The sequence below is a fragment of the Gigantopelta aegis genome, chromosome 12 (genome assembly GCF_016097555.1).
Source record: "Gigantopelta aegis isolate Gae_Host chromosome 12, Gae_host_genome, whole genome shotgun sequence".
NCBI classification, from domain to species: Eukaryota; Metazoa; Mollusca; class Gastropoda; order Neomphalida; family Peltospiridae; genus Gigantopelta; species Gigantopelta aegis.
The window spans coordinates 7,218,711-7,244,210 of NC_054710.1; the positions used below are offsets into that span (position 1 = coordinate 7,218,711).

At 37.1% G+C, this 25,500-nt stretch overlaps 1 protein-coding gene across 2 annotated transcripts in view; it reads right to left on the reverse strand.

Annotated features, from left to right (window-relative positions):
• Window positions 1–1,812, reverse strand: part of LOC121386733 (nephrin-like) — a 148,885-nt gene extending 147,073 nt beyond the window's left edge. For both annotated transcript variants that reach the window (XM_041517731.1, XM_041517730.1), the window contains exon 1: window positions 1,175–1,812. In XM_041517731.1, the coding sequence (XP_041373665.1) occupies window positions 1,175–1,232 (58 nt within the window). In that variant the 5' untranslated portion in view covers window positions 1,233–1,812. The remainder of the gene's footprint in view (window positions 1–1,174) is intronic.
• Between the last annotated feature and the right edge of the window lie 23,688 nt (window positions 1,813–25,500).

Consider the following 25,500-nt stretch of genomic DNA (forward strand, 5'->3'; position numbering starts at 1 on the left):
TAGCATTTAATTTTTGGTTAATAAAATATACCTTAAATTAACAACATTTTAATAATTTTCAAAAAAAAATACTCTAAATATATAACAATTGGTTAAACCAAAGTTTGTTCCAGTGTGAGTCCTGTACCCCTTAAAAAAAATATATATATATACACAGAAATTTAAATTATTTTTCTTTTACATTTTTTTTTTAAAAAGATTAATAATTAGAACATTTAATATATCTTCATAATACCTAACATACATAATAAATATGTATTTTAGTATTTACAATTAAAAATAATATACATTATTAACTCTGGACATTCATTAACTGCTAAAATGTACAAAGCTTGTACACTGCTCCTATATTACAGTTCATTTAAAATATATATTAACTGTTAAAATGTACAAAGCTTGTACACTGCTCCTATATTACAGTTCAGTTAAAATATATCTTAACTGCTAAAATGTACAAAGCTTGTACACTGCTCCTAAAATATATATTAACTGTTAAAATGTACAAAGCTTGTACACTGCTCCTATATTACAGTTCAGTTAAAATATATCTTAACTGCTAAAATGTACAAAGCTTGTATACTGCTCCTATATTACAGTTCAGTTAAAATATATATTAACTGTTAAAATGTACAAAGCTTGTACACTGCTCCTATATTACAGTTCAGTTAAAATATATCTTAACTGCTAAAATGTACAAAGCTTGTACACAGCTCCTATATTACAGTTCAGTTAAAATATATTTAATATATATTAATTACTAAAATGTATATTTTGCTGATATGTAAAAAAATAAAATAATAATAATAATTTTTAAATGCCTAGGCCTAAGTATTGAAATTTTCAAATTATATTGTTTAATAATTGCCTTAACTATTCTTATTATTGACCTAATTATAAGAGGTAGGCCTATATATAAATGACCATCATGAATACAAAAATATGTTTCTATGTTTTCATGTGCAGGAAATTCTGCAGGGGGTCTTGACTTTGGGAGTGCAGTTTCTAGGGGGGTTTGGGTCATCCTCTCCAGAATTTTATTTTATTTTTTAAATAACAATAATTTGCAAGGAGCAGGGAGATTCAACCTCAAAAAAACCCTTCTGCATACATGCCTTTTTTTCCCCATTCCATATACTTAATTAATTAAACTGAAAATAATATACATATCACTTACCTATAATTAGCAAAGATCCCAGTACAATTAAAACAGAGGTATTCCAAAATACTTCCATTCTGTCGTCATAGTAATCCAAACCAGGAATTAAATCCAAAACTTTCCAAGAATTAATCTTTGGTATCCAAAATTAATCAACTTTTAAAAAACAATATCACAGAAAATTCCAAAAGAAAATTCCAAAAATAATAATTTAAAAATATAAAAATATATTTTTACTCTACTAAAATCCACATATCACTGATATTATGCTTTCACTCTGGTGATCTCTCGACGAAACTACATTTAAAATCCGCATGCAAAAATCCAGACGGATTTGTCTGCCTCAGGTAGAACTGTGAATAATCTCTCCCCAGGTGAGTATATCCATGATAGGCGATAGTGGACACAAATCTACTGACCATCAGTCACAACACTGTCCAGACAAACAAAATTTTTTATCACAATATTTTCACTTGTGATCGTTCCATAGTGCAAGAAAATAAAAAATAAAAAAATTTCTCCAGGTATCTCTGTTTTTAAGTCAAATCCTGCATGACTGGTATCTTTTCCAAGAGAAAGCGAGCGATCCACATACAAGGCAAGAGACACACACTACAGCTCACTTCTGTCACACTCCGAGAATTAAAGTGGCCCTGAAAAACCCATGCTATCCCAGTGTTCCAGCAGATAACTGTCTCACCTCAGCGACTCGCAATATGGGCTAGGCTAAATTGCTGGGCTGTGAACTGCTGGGACAACCCCCAGATCAGTCCACTATACACAGGGGTGCCAGGTGGTCATTAAATAGAAGGGTTGAAAGAACTTTGCTGAATTTCTTGGATAAATAAACAGTTTCGGTTAGTGTGTGTTGTGGGAATTCAATGGGGGAAAATGGCAAAAGGATTGAGACTTTTGTGTAAAAATGTTTGTAATTTAAGTGTGAGTTTGTTTGTTTGTAGTTGTGCATAAACTGTGGGTGTTTAAGTTTGTGTATAAAATTGTTTTTATCTAAAGTTACTGATACTGTATAGTTTATTGTGTTTAAAGTTATTTTGCATACTGTTTAAATAAACCTATAAAATAAAAGAAATATATATTTTTTTTTAGCTGTACAGTTATGGAGTAAAATGTTGATAGAAATTGTTTAATTTTGTTTTCAAAATAATACATACATCTGGCAATTTTTTGGTACTGTGCAAATTTTTTTATTTAGTTTTTTTAAAAAGTATTTTCCTTAGCCAAACAAATTCAACAAAATTATAGGCTCAAATTAACCTGTTTTTGTGAACATATGAAACATCAAATTCACTAAATTCAAAAGCAGTTCTTTTTTGTAATTTAGTGAATGGAAATTAAAATTTTGATAGCAAAATAATTTAACACAATTAACTGTGTGACAGTACAAACAAAAAACAAAATAGTAAAAACAAAAACAAAACCAAAAAAAACAAAACATTAAATAAAATAAATAAATAAAATATAATAACTGTTTGCCAGTATAATGAAACTAATTAACAAACTTATATCTAGAAAAGTAACAATAAAAATGCATAAAAATTAAAGATTTTTTGTCTAGATTTTAATTTTTAAATTAAGAAAATATAAAGATTTTTTAAATATCTCCATTTCTAATTTAACTGACCAACTATAGGACATTTTCTATAATTATATTTAATGTGCCCCCCACTTTTCTTGATCCAGTAGCAGCAGTGATGGTTTATATAAGTTTATATTTATATATATATTTATATATATGCCATATATGCCCCCCCCCCCCCCCTTTTGACACCTTCCTATGCCACTGTCAGTTAAAGTTATTATTTCTTCTCATATTCGTTTCACAAATACACATTTGACTTTACATACACACACACATAAAGCTATCACCCCCACCCAGTAATAGGGTAAGCCCAATAAAAAGGAGTCGTCACATTAAATGAATGGGTATTGCACACTGTGAATGAAGAAAAGATTTCTTATAGAAAAATCTTCCGCATGTCGTGGTTTGATCTTTTCAAACTTACTGTTTGTAGACCTAGACCAGAAATAATTATTATTAGTGTAAAAGATTCAGGGTTAATATAAGACAAATTAGTTTTTTTGATCAAAATCTTTTCATACAGTAATAACTAACAAAAAAACTAATACCAGATTATTATTTCTATTCCAGCTAAATGATAAGAACTTCATTTTAATTTATTTATGTCCTTATCCGGTATATCCAATTAAGGTACAAATACGATGTCCTGGGCACACACCTCAGCTATCTGGGCTATCTGTCCTGGGCTCCATTTTACGAAGCGACCTTAATGCGAAGATTACCGTAAAGGGACAGTCCCTAGTTTCAACCTGTGAAAATTAACACTAAGTTTAGTTAATCTACAAACCTGTAACACATTTGGATAAAGTTACAATTGAGTGAAACATGAGTCTGTGACTTTGAAATGGTTAAATACCCTCTAAAAATAGACTAAAACTCGACTCCATAACTGTTACTTCTCAGATGCACGTCCGTTTTTTAAAAATATGAGAAATGCATTTTGTGATATTAAAAACACCAGTATGACCAAAAACACTTCGAATGTACAGAAATGAATAAACTAAACAATAAAATCTAAGTGATGATTTCAGTTATAAAAAATTGCTCTACTAGTAAAAAATATGCCTTAGTGTTTAAAAACTAGGGTATGTCCCTTTAAGTGATAAGATGGTAAATGTTTTTTAAAATTAAACACAAGGTTAAAAAAATATATAAGCATTTTGGGAAACATGTTTCAAATATTAAATATTTTTAGGTAAAACACTTATTTGCGGGCTGGGTGTTTTGTTTATTATTAATTTTAATACTGTGACATGATAATTAAAAAAAACTGTATTTTATATATATATATATATATATATATATATATGCATTAAGTTTAAAAAGTCATTTTACATGTATGTTATTCATTTAATCCAATAGTTTTACTGTGCTACATTGCCATTCATTGAAGCATATCACACATTATAATAAATATTCACTTATTTATTTAATTAAAAGAACCACCAGGAATCGAGTTCCAATTTACATAATTATACTAATCAACCTATTAAAATAATTATGCATATATAGAAATCAAATAATTTTAAAATATACCCAAGAATTAAAATTAATATCATTCCACCAACAAGAAAATTTCCAAAAGTGCTTATTAGTGGTAACCATGGCAATAAGACAGAAATGCTCATTTGATGTATTTTTTTGTTTGTGACCATTATAACATGTTGCTATGGCAACACCATAAATAACGGGAAATGACAAAGTAATACTGGGAGCGCTTTTGTAATGAAGTGTACAGAAGTCGAGATTGAGAATTTTTATAAGAAGAGGTGAAAAATCAATTTTGGTGCCAGGTGTGTGTGTGGATCTCGTTAAACCTACCTGGGTTATTATGACCAAGTTCTAGACTTGCCAAATTTCACTGTCAAAAAGGCAGATAATTGAATACATTGGCTTACTATTTTTATTTTTAACTTATAAAAATAAAAATAAATGTATAAATAAATGAATGAATGAATGAATGAATGAATGAATGAATGAATGAATGAATGAATGAATGAATGCTTAACAACACCCCAGCACAAAACTACATTGGCTACTGGGTGTTATAAATAACAATACTGACCAGTCACCTGTATTGATATAATTAATTATTACAGTGAAATCCCCTCTAAACCAGACACCCGTGGAACCAAGTAAAAAGTCTAGTTTTAAGGGGTATCTATTCTGTAGAGGTTTTGTTCTATACTGATATTTAAAAAGAGGCAAACTGTGAACAAAATCTCCGGTTCTGTGGCAACGATGCAGTCAACACATTTTATTTATGGTTAAACGACTTCGCACATATGGTTAAGGACCACACTGATATTGACGGAGCAAACCCGCTGTCACCACTTCATGGGCTACTCTTTTCGATTAGCAGCAAGGGATCTTTTATATGCACCATCCCATAGACAGGATAGCACATACCACAGCCTTTGATTTATACCGGTCATGGTGCATTGGCTGGAGTGATTAATAGCCCAATGGGCCCACTGACGGGGATTGATCCCAAACTGACCACACATCCAGCGAGTGCTTTACCACTGGGCTACGCCCCCCTCCCCCCGATTTTGAACCAAGTAGTTTTAAGAGATATATGTTTTGGAGAGGTTCTGTTATGTAATATTTAAAAAAGAACCATAAAAAAAACATCCAGTTCTGAGACAATTCTGATTTAACCGGCCTCGGTGGCGTCATGGTTAGGCCATCGGTCTACAGGCTGGTAGGTACTGGGTTCGGATCCCAGTCGAGGCATGGTATTTTTAATCCAGATACCAACTCCAAACCCTGAGTGAGTGCTCCGCAAGGCTCAATGGGTAGGTGTAAACCACTTGCACCGACCAGTGATCCATAACTGGTCCAACAAAGGCCATGGTTTGTGCTATCCTGATTGTGGGAAGCGTAAATAAAAGATCCTTGCTGCTAATCGGAAAGAGTAGCCCATGTAGTGGCGACAGCTGGTTTCCTCTCAAAACCTGTGTGGTCCTTAACCATATGTCTGATGCCATATAACCGTAAATAAAATGTGTTGAGTGCGTCGTTAAATAAAACATTCCTTTCTTTCAATTTTGATTTACAGAGGGTCCGATTTTGAGAAGTTCCACTGTAATTATTATTAGGTAATATATATTTTTAGTTGGTCGGACTGCGATAAGAGAATCACATGTTTTTAGGACAGCCTCATCCTGCAACACTGCGAGATAAGATAGGCCGACCTGAACACACAAGACATTCATTGATACTCCGCTTGCTCCGAGTTGGCCATTAACAGTTATTTCCGTTTGTGTGCCACAATCCCAGAATTCTCTGTTTTCTTAAATCTACTCACTGATTAATGTGTTCATCACATTTCATGTAGCTTAATTGTAAAAGTTTGTTTTGTTTAACGACACTAATTAATCATATTGGATATTGGATGTCAAACATATGATAATTCTGACTCGTAGTCATCGGTGGATCCCCTCCGCCCCCCTCCCCCCCCACCCCAATAAATGGTAACTCTGCCCCTGATCTATATAACATGGACTCAGTCTGCTACAGAACTGAGCGTCAAAGCTCCCACAGTGTATTGGAGTATACAGGTGCATAATGAGCTCCGTTACCGAGTGTTTGTCGAGTTCCTACCACCGTGATACCAGCAGATGCCGCCGCCGTCACACATCTTGCAACATTCTCAGCACCTCATCATCCACCGTACCAGCAGATATCACTTTAAAAAACCAGTCCAGTTAGAAGAGTTTACAGTTCAGAAGAAAAAGAAATAAAAATAAAAATAGGCCAAGAGAAATAAAATTGAAATGGCATAGTGAGACCTGATAGTTTTGCTATGGACATTTGTTTGAGAGTGGGAGTGTGACGGTATGGACATTTGTTTGTGAGAGTGGGGTTGATGGTATGGACATTTGTTTTAGAGTGGGAGTGTGACGGTATGGACATTTGTTTGAGAGTGGGGGTTGATGGTATGGACATTTGTTTTAGAGTGGGAGTGTGACAGTATGGACATTTGTTTGAGAGTGGGGGTTGATGGTATGGACATTTGTTTGAGAGTGGGAGTGTGACTGTATGGACATTTGTTTGTGAGAGTGGGGTTGATGGTATGGACATTTGCTTTAGAGTGGGAGTGTGACAGTATGGACATTTGTTTGAGAGTGGGAGTGTGACAGTATGGACATTTGTTTGAGAGTGGGGGTTGATGGTATGGACATTTGTTTGGGAGTGGGGGTTGATGGTATGGACATTTGTTTGGGAGTGGGGTGAGATGGTATGGATATTTGTTTGAGAGTGTGGGTGTGACAATATGGACATTTGTTTGAGAGTGGGGTTGATGGTATGGACATTTATTTTAGAGTGGGAGTGTGACAGTATGGACATTTGTTTGAGAGTGGGGGGGGGGGGGACGGTATGAACATTTGTTTGAGAGTGGGGGTTGATGGTATGGACATTTGTTTAAGAGTGGGGGTGGATGGTATGGACATTTGTTTGTGAGTAAGGGTGGCACAGTCAACATTAATTTAATCTAGCAAGCTACTATGAAAAAAAGAAGTTTGTTTTGTTTAACGACACCACTAGAGCGCATTGATTTATTAATCATCGGCTATTGGATATCAAACATATGGTCATTTTGACATAGTCATAGAGATGAAACCCGGTGCGCTTTTCCATTAGTAGCAAGGGATCCTTTATATGCACCATCCCACAGACAGGATAGTACATACCATGGCATTTGATATACCAGTCGTGGCGCACTGGCTAGAGCGAGAAACAGCCCAATAGTCCCACCGACGGAGATAGATCCTAGAAAGATCACGCATCAAGCCAGTGCTTTCCCACTGGACTACATCCTGCCCTAGCAAAGTACTATGAATGCCTTCTTGTCTTCCTGGACATACACCTCTAGTTTGTATGTATTCTTGACTCAAAAAACATCACATTAACAAAAACAGAACACTAAAACTGTATTGTGAGACTTAATAGCCATAGCATAGGAATCTTAATTTGTATATACCGTACATTCCAACTAAAAAAGCAAAACAAAAAATAAAACTGTGTAGTGAGACCTTAAATGACTGTTACAGAGATAGCAACTTATATATATATATATATATACTTGTACATGTGTGTGTGTTGTGTGTGTGTGTGTGTGTGTGTATATGTGTGTGTATATATATATATATATATACATGTACATGTGTGTGTGTGTGTGTGTGTGTGTATATATATATATATATATATATATATATTATATATTTGTTGTTTGGGTTTTTTTTGGTTTCTTTAATCATCTCTTTTATGTATATTTGTTTGCCTTGGATGGCACTTTTGATACAGACTCAGCTGGAAAGCCACATTTATTTTCTACTATTTCATAAAAAGGTCCCTGGAGAGCGAGTGCACATGTGGTTTTATACGTCTTCACATGATAAAGACATCTGCTTCTAATACAGCCATCTCCTTCATTTAAGTGTTTTACTTGAAATCAACCAACACTTTCAACAATTTAAATATCTCTCTTTCTATCTCTCTCTTTCTCTTTCTATCTCTCTGTCTTCCCCTCCCCCCATTCCCCCTCTGGCCCTCCTTATATGTCTCTGTGTGTGTGTTTGTCGGTCTCTACCTCCCCTCTATTTATCTCCCTCCCTCCCTCCCTCCCTCTCTCTCTCTGTCTCTCTCTCTCTGTCTATCTCTCTGTCTATCTCTCTCTCTCTCTCTCTCTCTCTCTCTCTCTCTCTCTCTCTCTCTCTCTCTCTCTCTCTCTCTCTCTCTCTCTATATATATATATATATATATATATATATGTATGTATATGTTTTCTCTTACACAATCAACAATTTAAATATCTCTCTTTCTTTCTCTCTCTGTCCGTCTCTCTGTATCTGTCTCTCTTTCTTTCTCTCTTTCTTTTCCTCCCTCCATCCTCCCTCTGGCCCTCCTTTTCTGTTTGCCTATCTGTCTCACTCTCTCTCTGTCTCTCTCTGTCTCTCTCTTCTATCAGATGCAAACCATTTGGCAATCCTGGCTAAAAGTCCTTAGAGGTAACCCTCTACATTTTCCCATTAACAGCAAGTGATTTTTTATTCACTTTTCCTCGGACAGGATAGCACATACCAAAGCCTTTAATATACCAGTCATGGGATGGAAACAAAAGCCCAATGGGTCCACTGAAGAAGTTTGATCTTATGACTCAAGCACTTCAGGCGATCGTTTTACTGACGGAGCTAACCAAGCCCCCCTCTCCCTAAAACAAAATGGTGGAAAAACAATCAAAAACAAAAAATGCATATTCTGTCATTCAAACTTGGTTGATAGCTTCACCTATAAATTTTCAGTATTAGTAACACTATTCTTCTTCTTCTTCTTCTCGTTCTTCGTTAGACCAGTCATTCCCACAAAAGAAGAAGAAGAAGGCAATGTTTTATTTAACGACGCACTCAACACATTGTACTTACGGTTATATCTCTAGTTTTATGTGTGTGTGCACAGTGGCTATCACAACAAACTCTGACTATAGTAACTTATAACAGAAGGAAGGAAGGAAATGTTTTATTAAATGATGCACTCAACACATTTTATTTATGGTTATATTGCATCGGACATATGGTTAAGAACCACACGGATATTGAGAGAGGAAACCCGCTGTCGCAACTTCATGGGCTACTCTTTTCGATTAGCAGCAAGGGATCTTTTATATGCACCATCCCACAGACAGGATAGTAAATACCACAGCCTTTGTTACACCAATAAGTCCACCGATGGGGATTGATCCTAGACCGACTGCACATTAAGCGAACGCTCTACCACTGGGCTAGTCCCGCCCCTCCCACAAAAGAGGCGGTGTTCATTAGTTCAGCCTATTCAATAAATTTTCATAATTTATCAAATATATTTCTGGGATTTTTTTCAACATCTGAATTGTTAAATTACACGGTTCATCCCAACCTGCCCAAACATCTGAGAGTGATAAATCAAGGCAATAAAATATGTTTTTATCTTTCGCATTTCTCTCCGACATATCACATTTCCTCTTTATTTCCTCGACAGCTGCTCACTATATCAAAATGAGTAGTAAAAGAGGCTGTTATAAACTTTAATTTCTCCTTTGATAGGAATTAACACACAGATCCTGATTTGAGATGGGTTGTTGTTATTTATTATTATTATTATTATTATTATTATGGGGCGGGATGTAGCCCAGTGGTAAAGCGCTCGCTTGATGCGCGGTCGGTCTAGGATCAATCCCCGTCTGTGAGCCCATTGGAATATTTCTCGTTCCAGCCAGCGCACCACGACTGGTATATCAAAGGCCGTGGTATGTACTACCCTGTCTGTGAAATGTTTTATTTAATGATGCACATTTTATTTACAGTTATATGGCGTCAGACATATGGTTAAGGACCACACAGATATTGAGAGAGGAAACCTGCTGTCGCCACTTCATGGACTACTCTTTTCGATTAGCAGCATTGGATGTTTTATATGTACCATCCTGCAGAGAGGATAGCACGTACCATGGCCTTTGATGTACCAGTCGTGGTGCACTGGTTGGAATGGAAAATAGTCATGGGGCAGGACGTAGCCCAGTGGTAATGCGCTCGTTTGATGCACGGTCGGTCTAGGATCAATCCCTGTCTGTGAGCCCATTGGGATATTTCTCGTTCCAGCCAGCGCACCACGACTGGTATATCAAGGCCGTGGTATGTACTACCTTGTCTGTGAGATGGTGCATATAAAAGATCCCTTGCTGCTAATCGAAAAGAGTAGTCCATGACAGCGGGTTTTCTCTCTCAATATGTGTGTGGTCCTTAACCATATGTCTGACATGGTATAACCGTAAATAAAATGTGTTGGGTGCGTCGTTAAATAAAACATTTCCTTCCTTCCTTCCTTCCTTCCTTCCTTCCTTCTAGCAATCAGTTGGTTCAGTGTTCGCTTGAGATACATGTGCTTGTGTCACAGGATCGAACCACCTCGGTAGATCCATTCAAGTGATAGGGATTTTTCTCGCTCCAACCAGAGCACCACAACTGGTCAAAAGCCATGGTATGTGCTTTCCTGTCTGTGGGAAAGTGCATATAAAAGATCCCTTGCTGAATTAAGAAAAATGAAGTGGGTGTCACAGGATCGAACCACCTTGGTGGATCCATTCAAGTGATAGGGATTTTTCTCGCTCCAACCAGAGCACCACAACTGGTCAAAAGCCATGGTATGTGCTTTCCTGTCTGTGGGAAAGTGCATATAAAAGATCCCTTGCTGAATTAAGAAAAATGAAGTGGGTTTCACAGGATCGAACCATCTTGGTGGATCCATTCAAGTGATAGGTATTTTCTCGCACCAACCAGAGCACCACAACTGGTCAAAAGCCATGGTATGTGCTTTCCTGTCTGTGGGAAAGTGCATATAAAAGATCCCTTGCTGAATTAAGAAAAATGAAGTGGGTTTCACAGGATCGAACCACCTCGGTGGATCCATTCAAGTGATAGGGATTTTTCTCGCTCCAACTAGAGCACCACAACTGGTCAAAAGCCATGGTATGTGCTTTCCTGTCTGTGGGAAAGTGCATATAAAAGATCCCTTGCTGAATTAAGAAAAATGAAGTGGGTTTCACAGGATCGAACCACCTTGGTGGATCCATTCAAGTGATAGGGATTTTTCTCGCTCCAACCAGAGCACCACAACTGGTCAAAAGCCATGGTATGTGCTTTCCTGTCTGTGGGAAAGTGCATATAAAAGATCCCTTGCTGAATTAAGAAAAATGAAGTGGGTTTCTTCTGATGACTACGTGTCAGAATTACCAAATGTTTTACATCCAATAGCGGATGATTAATTAATCAATGTGCTCCAGTGGTGTCGTTAAACAAAACACATTTTTTAAAACTTTAGTTTTAGGAATCCAGTGAAATGAAATGTTAATTTAAAGATGCTGTACAAAAGTTTTAAAATGCCAAAAATTATTTATTAATTTTTTGTTTTGGAATGTTTCTAGAACATGAACAGTAAAAAACACCAAAATGCCCCCCCCCCCCCCCCCCCCCCCCCACACACACACACACACATAACACAGACACATCCTCATCCAACTTATTTCATTTACTAGTAGAAAAACAAGAATTGTACAGAATTAAATCTTCGGTGCACTGTGATAAACAGACTGACCTAAGTCATGATAGACACATCTTACAACGCTAACCAAACAACCGGTCCTGATCTTTAAATCACAGGTCTGATTAAAATAACACACAGAAAAACAAAGATGTGTTTGCCAGGAATTAAAGTGACACAATATTTCATTTGATGTGTTACTACTAGCCACAAGGCTAATTAAAATAATACAAAGAAAAGCAAAGCAGATGTCTGCCTTGAAAAAAAGTGACAAAATGTTTCATTGGAAGTGATACTAACAGCCATAACACTGATTAAAATAATACACAGAAAAAGATAAATATATATATATATATGTCTGCCAGAAAAAAAGTGACAAAACATTTCATTGGAAGTGATACTACTAGCCAAAAGACCAATAACCGTTAATGACTTGAGCTCCAGAATGGTCTACCAGTATTGTTCTTTGGTTAAAGTGTTGAAAGCTACTTTCAACAAGACAAATTACTGTTAGTTGGAGGTGCCTGTGTTGTCCAGTGTACATAATTAAAGAACCCTGATTAGGCTGTCAGACAAGATATCATTTACTAGAATATCGCTCAGTCACAGTACAGGGAAGATCTGAGAATATGAGATTTAAAAATAGATATTATTATTTTCTAAAATGAATATTTTCTGCCTTTTCTCATTCAAGCCAGTGCACAACGACTGGTATATCAAAGTCCGTGGTATGTGTTATTTTGTCTGTGGGATGGTGCATATAAAAGATCTATAGCTGTTAATAACAAAAAAGAGTAGCCCATGAAGTGGCGACAGCGGGTTTCCTGTCTCAATATCTGTGTGGTCCTTAACCACATGTCTGATGCCATGTTATCGTAAATAAAATGTGTTGAGTGTGTCGTTAAATAAAACATTCCGTTCCTTCAAAGGGATTAAGCCGAGTTTTCAGCAAATAAAATATTTTTTCATAATTAAACTTAGTTTTACTTACATTTTCTTGTATAGAATTTGAGTATCTCTATAATCAATCACTGGCATAGGAAGCTTTTTGCTTTATATTTGCTTTATAATAGTGTAAAATTGTGTAAATATAAAAGCCCCTCCCCACTTTTTGGCACCTTCCTATGCCACTGTCAATGCAATTCTGAACATCATAATGTTTTGTACATCAATTTTTGTGTAATATAATTTTGTACGTACAAATTTATTATTTCTTTCAAAGGCAGGTCATTCCAAATGTATTTATCCATGTGATGCTTTATATTTAAAACATTTTTAATTTTGTTGGAGGGAACAAACGGAAGTCTTGTTTGGGATGAAAACTAGGAATAATCCATTTAATAACTATGGTCAGGGCATAGCCCAGTGGTAAACCACTCGCTTGATGTGCGGTCAGTCTGGGATCGATCCACATCGGTGGACCCATTGGGCTATTTCTTGTTCCAGCCAGTTCACCAAGACTGGCATAACAAAGGCAGTGGTATGTGTTATCCTGTCTGTGGGATGGTGCATATAAAAGATTTGGGTTTGATTATATGTCAAATTACAAAATGTCTGACATCCAATAGCCGATGATTAATAAATCTCTAGTGGTGTCATTAAACAAAACAAACTTCATTTTTTTAATATCAAGTTCAATGAATAGGATAGAAAATGTCAGGCCAAATTTGTCAACAAAATTATTAAAAACTTTGGAACGATGACCATAAACTTATTTTATTTGTAAAACATTTTCTAATTTATTAATTAAAACTAACTAATTAACCCATTAAAGCCATATTATGTTTGTCCAACCCACCCCATTCTGTACAGGCAGACCATTCTTCATCCAGCATTCCATCTCTCCATCCATCCATCTGTCTAATCATTCGTTCATCCATCCATCCATCCATCCATCCATCCATCCATCCAGCCAGCCAGCCAGCAAGCCAGCAAGCCAGCCAGCAAGCCAGCAAGCCAGCAAGCCAGCAAGCCAGCCAGCCAGCCAGCAAGCCAGCAGACCATTATTCATCCAGCATTCCATCTCTCCATCCATCCATCTGTCTAATCATTCATCCATCCATCCATCCATCCATCCATCCATCCATCCATCCATCCAGCCAGCCAGCCAGCAAGCCAGCAAGCCAGCCAGCCAGCCAGCAAGCCAGCAGACCATTATTCATCCATCAATCCATCTCTCCATCTATCTGTCTAATCATTCGTTCATCCATCCATCCATCCATCCATCCATCCATCCATCCATCCATCCATCCATCCATCCATCCAGCAAGCCAGCCAGCAAGCCAGCAGACCATTATTCATCCATCAATCCATCTCTCTATCCATCTGTCTAATAATTCATTCATTCATCCATCCATCTAGCCAGCCAGCCGACCATTCTTCATCCATCAATCCATCTCTCCATCCATCTGTCTAATCATTCTTTCATTCATCCATCCAGCCAGCCAGCCAGCAGACCATTCTTCATCCATCAATCCATCTCTCCATCTATCTGTCTAATCATTCGTTCATCCATCCATCCATCCATCTCCTCCATCCAGCTATCCATCCATCCATCCATCCATCTCCTCTATCCAGCTATCCATCCAGTTTTATGTCAGGTGAAATAGTTAAATATCGATGACTATAAAAATTAAAGAGGAAAGGTCACAGCCGTAGAGTTTGCTATTTAATAGGCGTGGCCTCACAGATAAACAAGTTAAATTTATGGAATAGCTGCTTAAGACAATTAATATACGTTTATAAATAACTGTAAAAACCCCAAAGTGTTGAGCGTTTGGGCTTCTGTGCACTTAAAACATTTATAGACCGCCTGGCTGTTACACAGCCAAACAAGTTCAGATTATAGATTGCCTAGTAAAAACTATTAACATACATTTAAAAGTAATGAGATTTTCTTCAAAGTAACCAGCGACAGTTGGGTCGTGGTCATGATATCTGCAAATGGATGGATGGATGGATGGATGGATGGATGGATGGATTAATGGATGGATGGATGGATGGATGGATGGATGGATGGATGGGTGGATGGATGGATGGATGGATGGATGGTTGGAGGGAGGGAGGGTGGGAGGGAGGGAGGGAGGGAGGGATTGTGGGTTTGTTTTTTTGGATGGATGGATGGTTGATGGATGGGTTTGGGTGGATGGGTGGGTGGGTGGGTGGGTGGGCTTTGGGTTGGGTGGATGGATGGACGGACAGGTGGATAGATGGGTGGGTTTTAGATGAATGGGTGGATGGATGGATGGATGGATGGATGGATGGATGGATGGATGGATGGATGGATGGAGGGATGGATAAAATGATCATTGAATGGATGGATGGATGGATGGATGGATGGAGGGAGGGAGGGATGAAGGGATAGAGGGATGGATGGATGGATATATAGATGGATGGATAGATAGAATGATGGATGGATGGATAGGATAAAAAGATGATTGAATGGTTGAATGAATTAACATTAATGGATGATTGAATGAATGAACAAAAGGAAAGAAGAAATAAGAGAATAAATGAATAAATGATGGATGGATGGATAGGACTGATAAATGGATGGATGGATGGAGGGAGGAAGGGAGGGAAGGGGGGAAGGAAGGAAGGAAGGAAGGAAGCAAGGAAGGAAGGATGATGAGATGAAATGAGTGGACCCTACTGCAGGAGAGAGTGGTCAGTTAAATGAGTTGGAGACCTGCTGGTAAATTCATTGAACATAAAACCGGTGACCCCGGGTCAGACGTGGACCATTGGTGGCTAATTGCAGAATGATAGTGGCGGTCAGGTGTGCCACCAGATACATTCAGCTGTATCACGACACCTCGTTATCGGAAACCTAAACCTCTCACTGCCACCCCACTGGATACAACAGATGGCCAGAAGTATCCTTCAGGGACCAGCCGGTGAGGTGACCAACACAGGCAGTTTGAGTGAGAGATAGAACATGAGGTGGGTAGATTGTCGAGTATAATATGGGGAGGGAGTGAGGGAGGGAGGAAGAGAGGTGGGAGAGAGAGAGAGAGACAGACAGACAGAGACACAGAGACAGAGAGTTAGAGACAGACAGAGAGAGAAACAGACAGACTGAGAGACAGAGAGAGAGAAAGAGAGAGAGAGAGAGAGACAGAGACACACACACACACACACAGAAAAAGACAGAGAGAGACAGAGAATGAGAGAAGGAATAGAGGTGGCATGGGAGAAGAGATGGGGAATAAAAATACAGACATCTTAGGGTGTTTTAAATAGACAGTGTACATTTTATATGTGTTACTAAGGTAAAGAAAAAAAGAAAGAAAGAAAGAAATGTTTTATTTAACGATGCACTCAACACATTTTATTTACGGTTATATGGCGTCAGACATATGGTTAAGGACCACACAGATTTTAAGAGGAAACCCAGTCGCCACATAGGCTACTCTTTTTCGACAGGCAGCAAGGGATATTTTATTTGCGCTTCCCACAGGCAGGATAGCACAAACCATGGCCTTTGTTGAACCAGTTATGGATCACTGGTTGGTGCAAGTGGTTTACACCTACCCATTGAGCCTTGCGGAGCACTCACTCAGGGTTTGGAGTCGGTATCTGGATTAAAAATCCCATGCCTCGACTGGGATCCGAACCCAGTACCTACCAGCCTGTAGACCGATGGCCTGCCATGACGCCACCGAGGCCGGTAAAAAAAAAGAAAAAAAGAAAGAGAAAGTGAGAGAGGGACAGATATACAGACAGATAGGGAAAGGAGATAGAAAGAGGGAGAGAAAAAGAAAGAATGAGGAAGAGAGATAGAGAACAAGACTGAGAGAGAAAGAGAGAGAAAGAGACAGAGAGAAAATAGGGGGAGGAGACAGGAAAAGTGTTCAAAAGACCTGGCAGTGGTGTAGGAAGCTAGGTTTCATAAAGGGGGGGGGGGGGGGGGGGGGGTCACACTTTTATATTTACACACTTTTACACTATTATAAAGCAAAATATAAAGCAAAATAACTGGAACGTGGGGGGCACATGTCCCCTTGCTCCCCCCTGCTTCATACACCAGTGAAGTGAGATAAAGAGACAGAGAGAAAGTGCAGTGAGTAGACAGAAAAAGTGTTCAAAAGACTTGGCCAATAAACTGATTACCAAATACTGCCTCGCAGACTGGCCAATGACAGACAAGATAAGAACAGCTTCAAACATCAGTCCAATCAGCTGCCTCATTACTTGTGGAATGCGGACCAAAGGAACAGCTTCTGGATGTTACATCATGCAGTCTTCAAATCTTGGCACTGGCAGTGAACTTATCTCCCTTGTGAAAACCTCTTCTGACAAGAAAACCCTTAGGAGTTAGCTGCAGCACTGTTAATGCATTTTGCATATTTTCATAGCATGGTTCATTTTGGTTGCTTTTAGCATTAGGCAATTCACGTCTTTTGGTGTCTTTGGTGCATGTTCTGTGTCAGAGTACATGAAAATTCTGATCATTGATGTTTTAACCAATGGGAAGGATGGGAGGGGGTGGGTTGAAGTAGGTTCAACTTATTTACAGACTCTTAGAACATTTGACTTTGTATTGTCAAAAAGAATATTTGACTGTGTATTGTCAAAAAGAATATATGACTTTGTATTGTCAAAAAGAATATTTGACTTTGTATTGTCAAAAAGAATATATGACTTTGTATTGTCAAAAAGAATATTTGACTGTGTATTGTCAAAAAGAATATATGACTTTGTATTGTCAAAAAGAATATTTGACTTTGTTGTATTGTCAAAAAGAATATTTGACTTTGTATTGTCAAAAAGAATATTAGACTTTGTATTGTCAAAAAGAATATTAAACTTTGTATTGTCAAAACGAATTTTGACTTTGTATTGTCATAAAGAATATTTGACTTTGTACTGTCAAAAAAGAATATTTGACTTTGTACTGTCAAAAAAGAATATTTGACTTTGTACTGTCAAAATGAATATTTGACTTTGTATTGTCATAAAGAATATTTGACTTTGTACTGTCAAAAAGAATATTTGACTTTGTATTGTCATAAAGAATATTTGACTTTGTACTGTAAAAAATTAATATTTGACTTTGTACTGTCAAAAAAGAATATTTTACTTTGTACTGTCAAAACGAATATTTGACTTTGTATTGTCATAAAGAATATTTGACTTTGTACTGTCAAAAAAGAATATTTGATCTTATATTGTCAAAAAGAATATTAGACTTTGTATTGTCATAAAGAATATTTGACTTTGTACTGTCAAAAAGAATATTTGACTTTGTATTGTCACAAGAAATACATGTGTATTTGACTTTGTATTGTCACAAGAAATACATGTGTATTTGACTTTGTATTGTCAAAAAGAATATATTACTTTGTATATTAAAAATATAATTTCTTCACATCAGCAAATTAATGTTTTAAAAAGTTAAGTTTGTGTGTGCTTAGATAAAATCAAAATCAAGTTCAATATACTGGTCATAAGCAAACTCTTTGATGTTATTTTGTGCACTCTGTTCCCATGTGGAATGTTTAAATGCAGTAAATTTTATCTTTATGTCTTTTATCTTTATCTTTAATGCATTACTAGAAAGTTAAATGAAACTTTCTAAAAAATAAAATTTCAGCCAAAGACAATTTAGAATTATTTTTTTTACCCAGTAGGGTCCTATCTTTGAAGTCTAAAAATAAATATTATTTCTGGCTTTTAGAACCTCCTTCCCATGTCTGAAATCCCTTAAAATGGAAATCAAAAAGGGAGACACTTTTGAAGGTAAAAAAGAAATATTATTTCTGGCTTTTAGAAGTTCCTTCCCATGTCTGAAATCCTTTAAAATGGAAATCAAAAAGGGAGACACTTTTGAAGGTAAAAAAGAAATATTATTTCTGGCATTTTGAACTTCTATCAAAGGGCCAAAAATCCCTTAAAATAGGAATCAAAAGGGGGAGCAATTTTTGGAAGTAGAGAAGAAATATTATTTCGACTGTTAACCGAATCCACCAAAAGACTGGAATTCCTTACAAGCATGTAACATGTTAGTTTTAAAAGGAACTAAAAATTAAAACCAGAAAGTCCTACAACTGGAGGTTTTTGATCCAGGGTTAACTCCAAAAACAGATGGTTGGTCAACATCTTTGATCTTCAGAGACCATCACCCAACCAATTATGATGTTACATAAACAATGGACCAATCAGCACACTGCTTGTTTTGACATCATGTTCCACTAACTGGACAAACAGACCATGTTATTTGACTTGCTCTAATTAAAACAGCTGTCCATGGAAGCACCTCTGTGATGTCGGCTCTAGTACAGAGGGTAGAAAACTCACCTGAGGTGCTTGATGTGGGAAGAATCATAGAATCAATCCAGGAACGCATTCAACACCATTTTGTTTTGTTAATTTTTGTTAATTCTTTTGTTGTTAATTTTTTTTTTTTTTTTTTTTTTTTTTTTTTTTTTGAAAGTTTATGAACCCCAGAAACAAATATGGTTGTGTCAGGGTTGGGGTCCTGATATTACTACCTTACAGTCATGTTATAGACATTGTTAATAATTAATATATAAATAGAAAATATTTGCATGTAAATATACAGTGAAACTCCTCTAAACCGGACACACTCAGAACAAAGAAAGAAAGAAATGTTTTATTTAACGACGCACTCAACACATGCTATTTACGGTTATATGGTGTCAGACATATGGTTAAGGACCACACAGATTTGAGAGGAAACCCGCTGTCACCACTACATGGGCTACTCTTTCCGATTAGCAGCAAGGGATCTTTTATTTGCGCTTCCCACAGGCAGGATAGCACAAACCATGGCCTTTGTTGAACCAGTTATGGATCACTGGTCGGTGCAAGTGGTTTACACCTAACCATTGAGCCACTCAGGACAAAGTAAAACTTCCGGTTTTAATAGGTACCTGGTTTAGAGAGGTTCTCTTCTGCACAGATATTTAAAAAGGGACCATGAAAAATGCCCGGTTTTGAGGGGATTCCAGTTTACAGAGGGTCCAGTATTGAGAGGTTTGACTGTATATAATACACTACACTAGTAATAATGAATATTCATATATGAAGAAAAAAAAATATTTCTGGAGCTAACAGTGAAGGAAGAAAGAAAGAAGGAAGAAAAAAGGAAAGAAATGTTTTATTTAACGATGCACTCAACACATTTTATTTACGGCTATATGGCATCAGACATATGGTTAAGGACCACACAGCTATTGAGAGAGGAAACCCGCTGTCGCCACTTCACAGGCTGCTCTTTTTGATTAGCAGCAAGGGATCTTTTATATGCACCATCCCACAGACAGGATAGTACATACCATGGCCTTTGTTACACCGGTTGTGGAGCACTGGCTGCAGTGAGAAATAGCCCAATAGGGCCATCGACAGAGATCGATCCTAAACCAACCGTGCATCAGATGGAAGAGTGCTTGTCCGAGATTCTCACGTGAAGGGTACAAAGCTCTTCAGTGTGCCCATTTTCTCATCATCCTTTTTCCCATCCCATCCAATGCCCCACGACTGGTATAGCAAAGCTGTGGCATGTGCTGTCCTGTCTGTGCACAGGAAAATGCATAGAAAAGATCCCTTGTACTCAATGTAAAAATGTAGCAGGGTTTCTTCTGAAGGCAATGTGTCAAAAGCCGTGGTATGTGCTATCCTGTCTGTGGGAAAGTGCATATTGAAGATCCCTTGTATTCGATGTAAAAATGTAGCAGGGTTTCCTCTGAAGGCAATGTGTCAAAGGCTGTGGTATGTGCTATCCTGTCTGTGGGAAAGTGCATATAAAAGATCTCTTGCAACTAATGGGAAAATATAGCGGCGTTTTTTCCTCCGAGGGCAATGTGTCATAATTACTGCATGTCTTACATCTAATAGTGGATGATTAATTAATCAGTGGTACATTTACTGTGTGTTTGACACCCAACAGCCGATGTTTAATCAATCAACATGTTATAGGTTCTAATAGACCAAATCAATTCCTATTGCCAATAATGTTAACGTTTACTAATAAAACTGAGATAAGCAGCATATCAACACACCCAGGAAGTACAGCAATAAAAAGTGTGGCACCTCACATCTAATCTAGCTGCACGGAAATGGGGGGTCACATACCATTGAAGAGATTTAATTAATGTTTTTATTAGCAACCGTCATTTTTGCTGAAAATTGCAGATCCATTTTGTGGGGTACCCCGCATTAGTTTCAACCTCTGGTATATACTGCATAACAACTGTATAACAAATAAAAGAGTATTTATTTATTGTCAATGGATAATAGTATTTGCACAAATAATCAATGTCACATATTACTACCAATAACACCCACAGCTGCTTTTACTCCGTAAATATTTGACGGTGCACCATCGAACTTTGACACAGAACTCTCTTCTTTGGTACTATGCAACCTCTAGTGGTGTTGTGTGGGATGTAACCCATTGCGAAAGTGCTCGACTGTTGCCTGGTCAGTTTAGGATCGATCCTTGTCCGTGGGCTATTTCTTGTTCTGGCCAGTTCACTGCAACTAGTATATCAAAGGCTGTGGTATGTGCTATCATTTCTGTGCGATGGTGCATATAAAAATGATCCCTTGCTACTAATGGAAAACTTCTACCCTGGGTCAAGCCACTGGTCATACGAGAGACTGGACCCACGGTGGAGATGCCTGAACCCAATGGATAAGATAAGATAAAATTTATTGCATTTAAACATTCCTCATGGGAACAGAGTGCACAAAATAACATTAAAAAGTTGTAACATCAACAAACAATTAATGACTATAGGTTTATATACATATATATACATATACACGTATATCACTACTACAATCTATTCATTATATTAGAAAACCAACTTGCAAATAACAAGTCCTGGTCCTGATTTTTCATAATAAAAATAAACTGCTCTTTGGGTGTATATCACTACTACAGTTTATTCACAGATGTGGGCATGGGAAAACGTGTAGATTTGAATGAAAAAATTATAGCAGGTTTCCTCTCTAAGACTATATGTCAGAATTACTGAAAGTTTGACATCTAATAGCCCATGATTAATAAATTTAAGTCAGCATAAATGGACAACACAAATTTCCACTTATTGTAATATATTTATTTGTTTAACGTCAAGTTCATTTGGCTCTATTCAACTCTCAATTAATTTTCTTTAATCATGTTTTCACTGAGTGAATTAATTAACCTAAACACCACATGATGCTTCGAGCCCACCACCAGGGGCCTCTGCTTTGATGAACTGTCAGTGGGGAGTGTAGAAATGTTGATAAGACTTGCAGCACAAATGAACTGGTGTGTATTCTACCCTTTCTGTCAGAGCACCACTGTTTGGCTTTCAAAGCAGCCCAATGTTTAGCCTGGTCCCCTGGACAGGGTTTATCTAAACACTGGGATGAGACCCTTGGTTACCCAACATTATCACCATGTTTGCTGAGAGGCAACAGATGGTTATGCAAGCACATGGGGAAGGTTTCAGAGAATTTGGCAAAATCTCTGTTTTTAAGGCTGGCTGGTCACATTTCTCCAATACCTGAAGATAAAGTATTTGGAATTAATCTATCGAACAGTGGGAAAAGTACAAATGTGTTCTGGTGATACGTAATGTTGCCAATTCATTCAATAATAAAAGTTAAAATGGATGACTGCTCATTGTAATTTAAAAAACAAAACAAAAAACAAACAAACTTTTTTGAGTAGTTTGACACAAATAGAGTAGATGGGACAAGATATTTATGGTGGATGGATTTGACATGAAGAGATGGGTGGATGGATGGATGGCTGGCTGGATGGATGGATGGATGGATGGATGGATGGATGGGTGGATGGCTGGCTGGATGGATGGATGGGTGGGTGGGTGGATGGCTGGCTGGCTGGGTGGGCGTTGGGTGGGTGGCTGGCTGGCTGGCTGGCTGGGTGGGTGGCTGGCTGGCTGGATGGATGGATGGATGGATGGATGGATGGATGGACAGAGAGATGGATGGATGGATGGATCGATGGGTAGATGGATGGATGGACAGAGAGATGGATGGATGGACAGAGAGATGGATGGATGGATGGATGGATGGATGTGGTTGGTTTATGGCATGTATAGCTGCCATAATATCATAATATACAAATTGTGAACTAAACATGATGGAAAATGAAACATTTTCTGGTTGTATATCCCTTTCAAATAACAGATCGTAGTAGTGATATACATGTATATATGTATATAAAACTATAGTCATTAATTGTTTGTTGATATTGCAACTTTTTTATGTTATTTTCCCATGAGGAATGTTTAAATGTAATAAATTTTATCTTATCTGATCTTATGATTCAGTGGTGTAGGAAGGTGCCAAAAAGTGTGTGTGTGTGTGGGGGGGGGGGGGGGGGGCACGCTTTTATATTTACACACTTTTACACTATTACAAAGCAAATATAAAGCAAAATATCTTAAAAGTAGGTAGGGGGCACCTGTCCCCTTGCCCTGCCCCCCATTTCCTACTCCAGTGAGTAGTGTAGGAAGGTGCCAAAAAGTGTGTGTCTGTGTTGTGGGGGGGGGATATAAAGGGGGGGGGGGGGGGGGGGCACATTTTTATATTTACACACTTTTACACTGTTATAAAGCAAATATATATAAAAAATATCTAAAGTTTCCTATGCCAGTGTTATCTCATAATGCCCTCAGATAAATTAAGAAAGAAAGGATGATACTGTATAACTAACATTAAAACAACTCTGTCCCCCCCCCCCCCCCCAAGACATACCACCAGATACAGCCCATTTTATTTACTCATGTTTTAAAAAAAAAAGGAATAATCTTATATTAAAAAAAATTAATCTGCATAAACAAATATTGAAAAACGAAATCAACTCATCTACGTGTATATATATATATAAGTGCACATGTAACAAATGGTGAACTTCCACTTCCATATGCAAAAAAACTACAAATATTCTATTGCAGCATGCTTTTAAAGAAACATGTCTTTAGAAAGAAAGAATATTGATTATCTAATCTAAAGTTATTAAAGAATTTTTTATCAAAACCATTTCCAAGAAAGTCTAAATATTATAAAAAAGACAAATGGCACTGGCAATAAAATGAGAACATATGGAAACTCTCAAACAGGAAATACACTTAGAACCATAATATCTAATTCACTGCTTAAACCCAGATCATAGAAAACATTTCTCTAAACTCTGTCTAAGTGACCATAACTTGAAGATTGAAACTGGCAGGCATACAAAACCATATACTCCTCTTGACCAGCATCTCTGTGACGAATGCAATGCCAGTGTGTCTGTGACGAATGCAATGCTATTGAAAATGAATTTCATCACATTGTACAATGTAAGAAATATAAGTATCAATGGTCAAAGTTATTTCATTTGATCTCTGACTACAACCCTTTATTTTTAAATATGACACCAAAAGAGCAGTTTATTTTCATTATGAAAAATCAGGATCCAGCCAACATAGGTGTTATTTTCAAGTTGGTTTTCTAATATAATGAATAGATTGTAGTAGTGACATACATGTCTATGTATATAAAACTATAGTTATTGTTTGTTGATATTGCTTTTTTGATGTTATTTTGTGCACTCTGTTCCCATGTGGAATGTTTAAATGCAGTAAATTATCTTATCTTGTACATGTAGGTACGTTGAAGTTAAATGAATATTTAAACTAGTAGTACTGCGTGTTAATGTACATTCTGTTTAATTGACGTGTGTAACATATCTGTGATGTGTATGTCCTGTAACATCATATGTATGTATTTTGTACCGGCAATATCTGGGGCGTTTTTCCAACAATATTGGTCGATTGATTGACAATGTTAGAAATAGATGAAGGGTTCTATAGGTAGTACTAAACCAAATAACTTCCAGCTGGGTCAAAGTTCGAGGTGCACCGAACTTTTGATAGAGAAGTGAACACCACAAGTGCTGTGATTGGTGATAAATGTGAGTGCGTTGGTTGTAAAAAAAAAACATAGTTTCATTCTGGGCAAAAAAAATGTAGGTATGCAATTTTATTTCATCTTGTACCACTGTGTCAAGTAGCCTTGTGCTTGAAACATGTATGGGGTACCTGTTAAAAAAGTACTCAAATTTTGTGAGGAACTAGGGTAGTCATAGACGCTACCCGTTATCTCAGAAATGAGCAGGTTGACCCCTAATTTGTTTCTGATTCACTTTAAGGGTGATGGGGCGGTAGTATTTATACATGTATCTGTGGCGTTTATGTCAATTGATACACTGCAGGTAGGAATTTTAGCCACATATGTTACTATTGTCATCTATGGGATTTGATTTGGTAGTATACACCCTAAAGTTAAAAACTTTAAGGTGTGTTTTATTTAATTAAAGTACCAGAGCACATTCAGTTATTAAACACTGGCTATTAGATATCAAATGGTGTGATGTCATAACACTGTATGACATGATGTCATAACATTGTATGACGTGATGTCATAACACTGTATGACGTGATGTCATAACTGGCAACAAACTGACTCACACACCACATTCAATCATTGATCCCACCCTCTCCACATGCTGGGCAAGTCATTATTATATACTACATATCATTAAAAACACACTCAATATAAAACAATACTTCAAAATGCCTTGTAGCCTGACCAAGAAATTGACTGAAAAACTGACTGGAAACGGCATTTATTTAACATC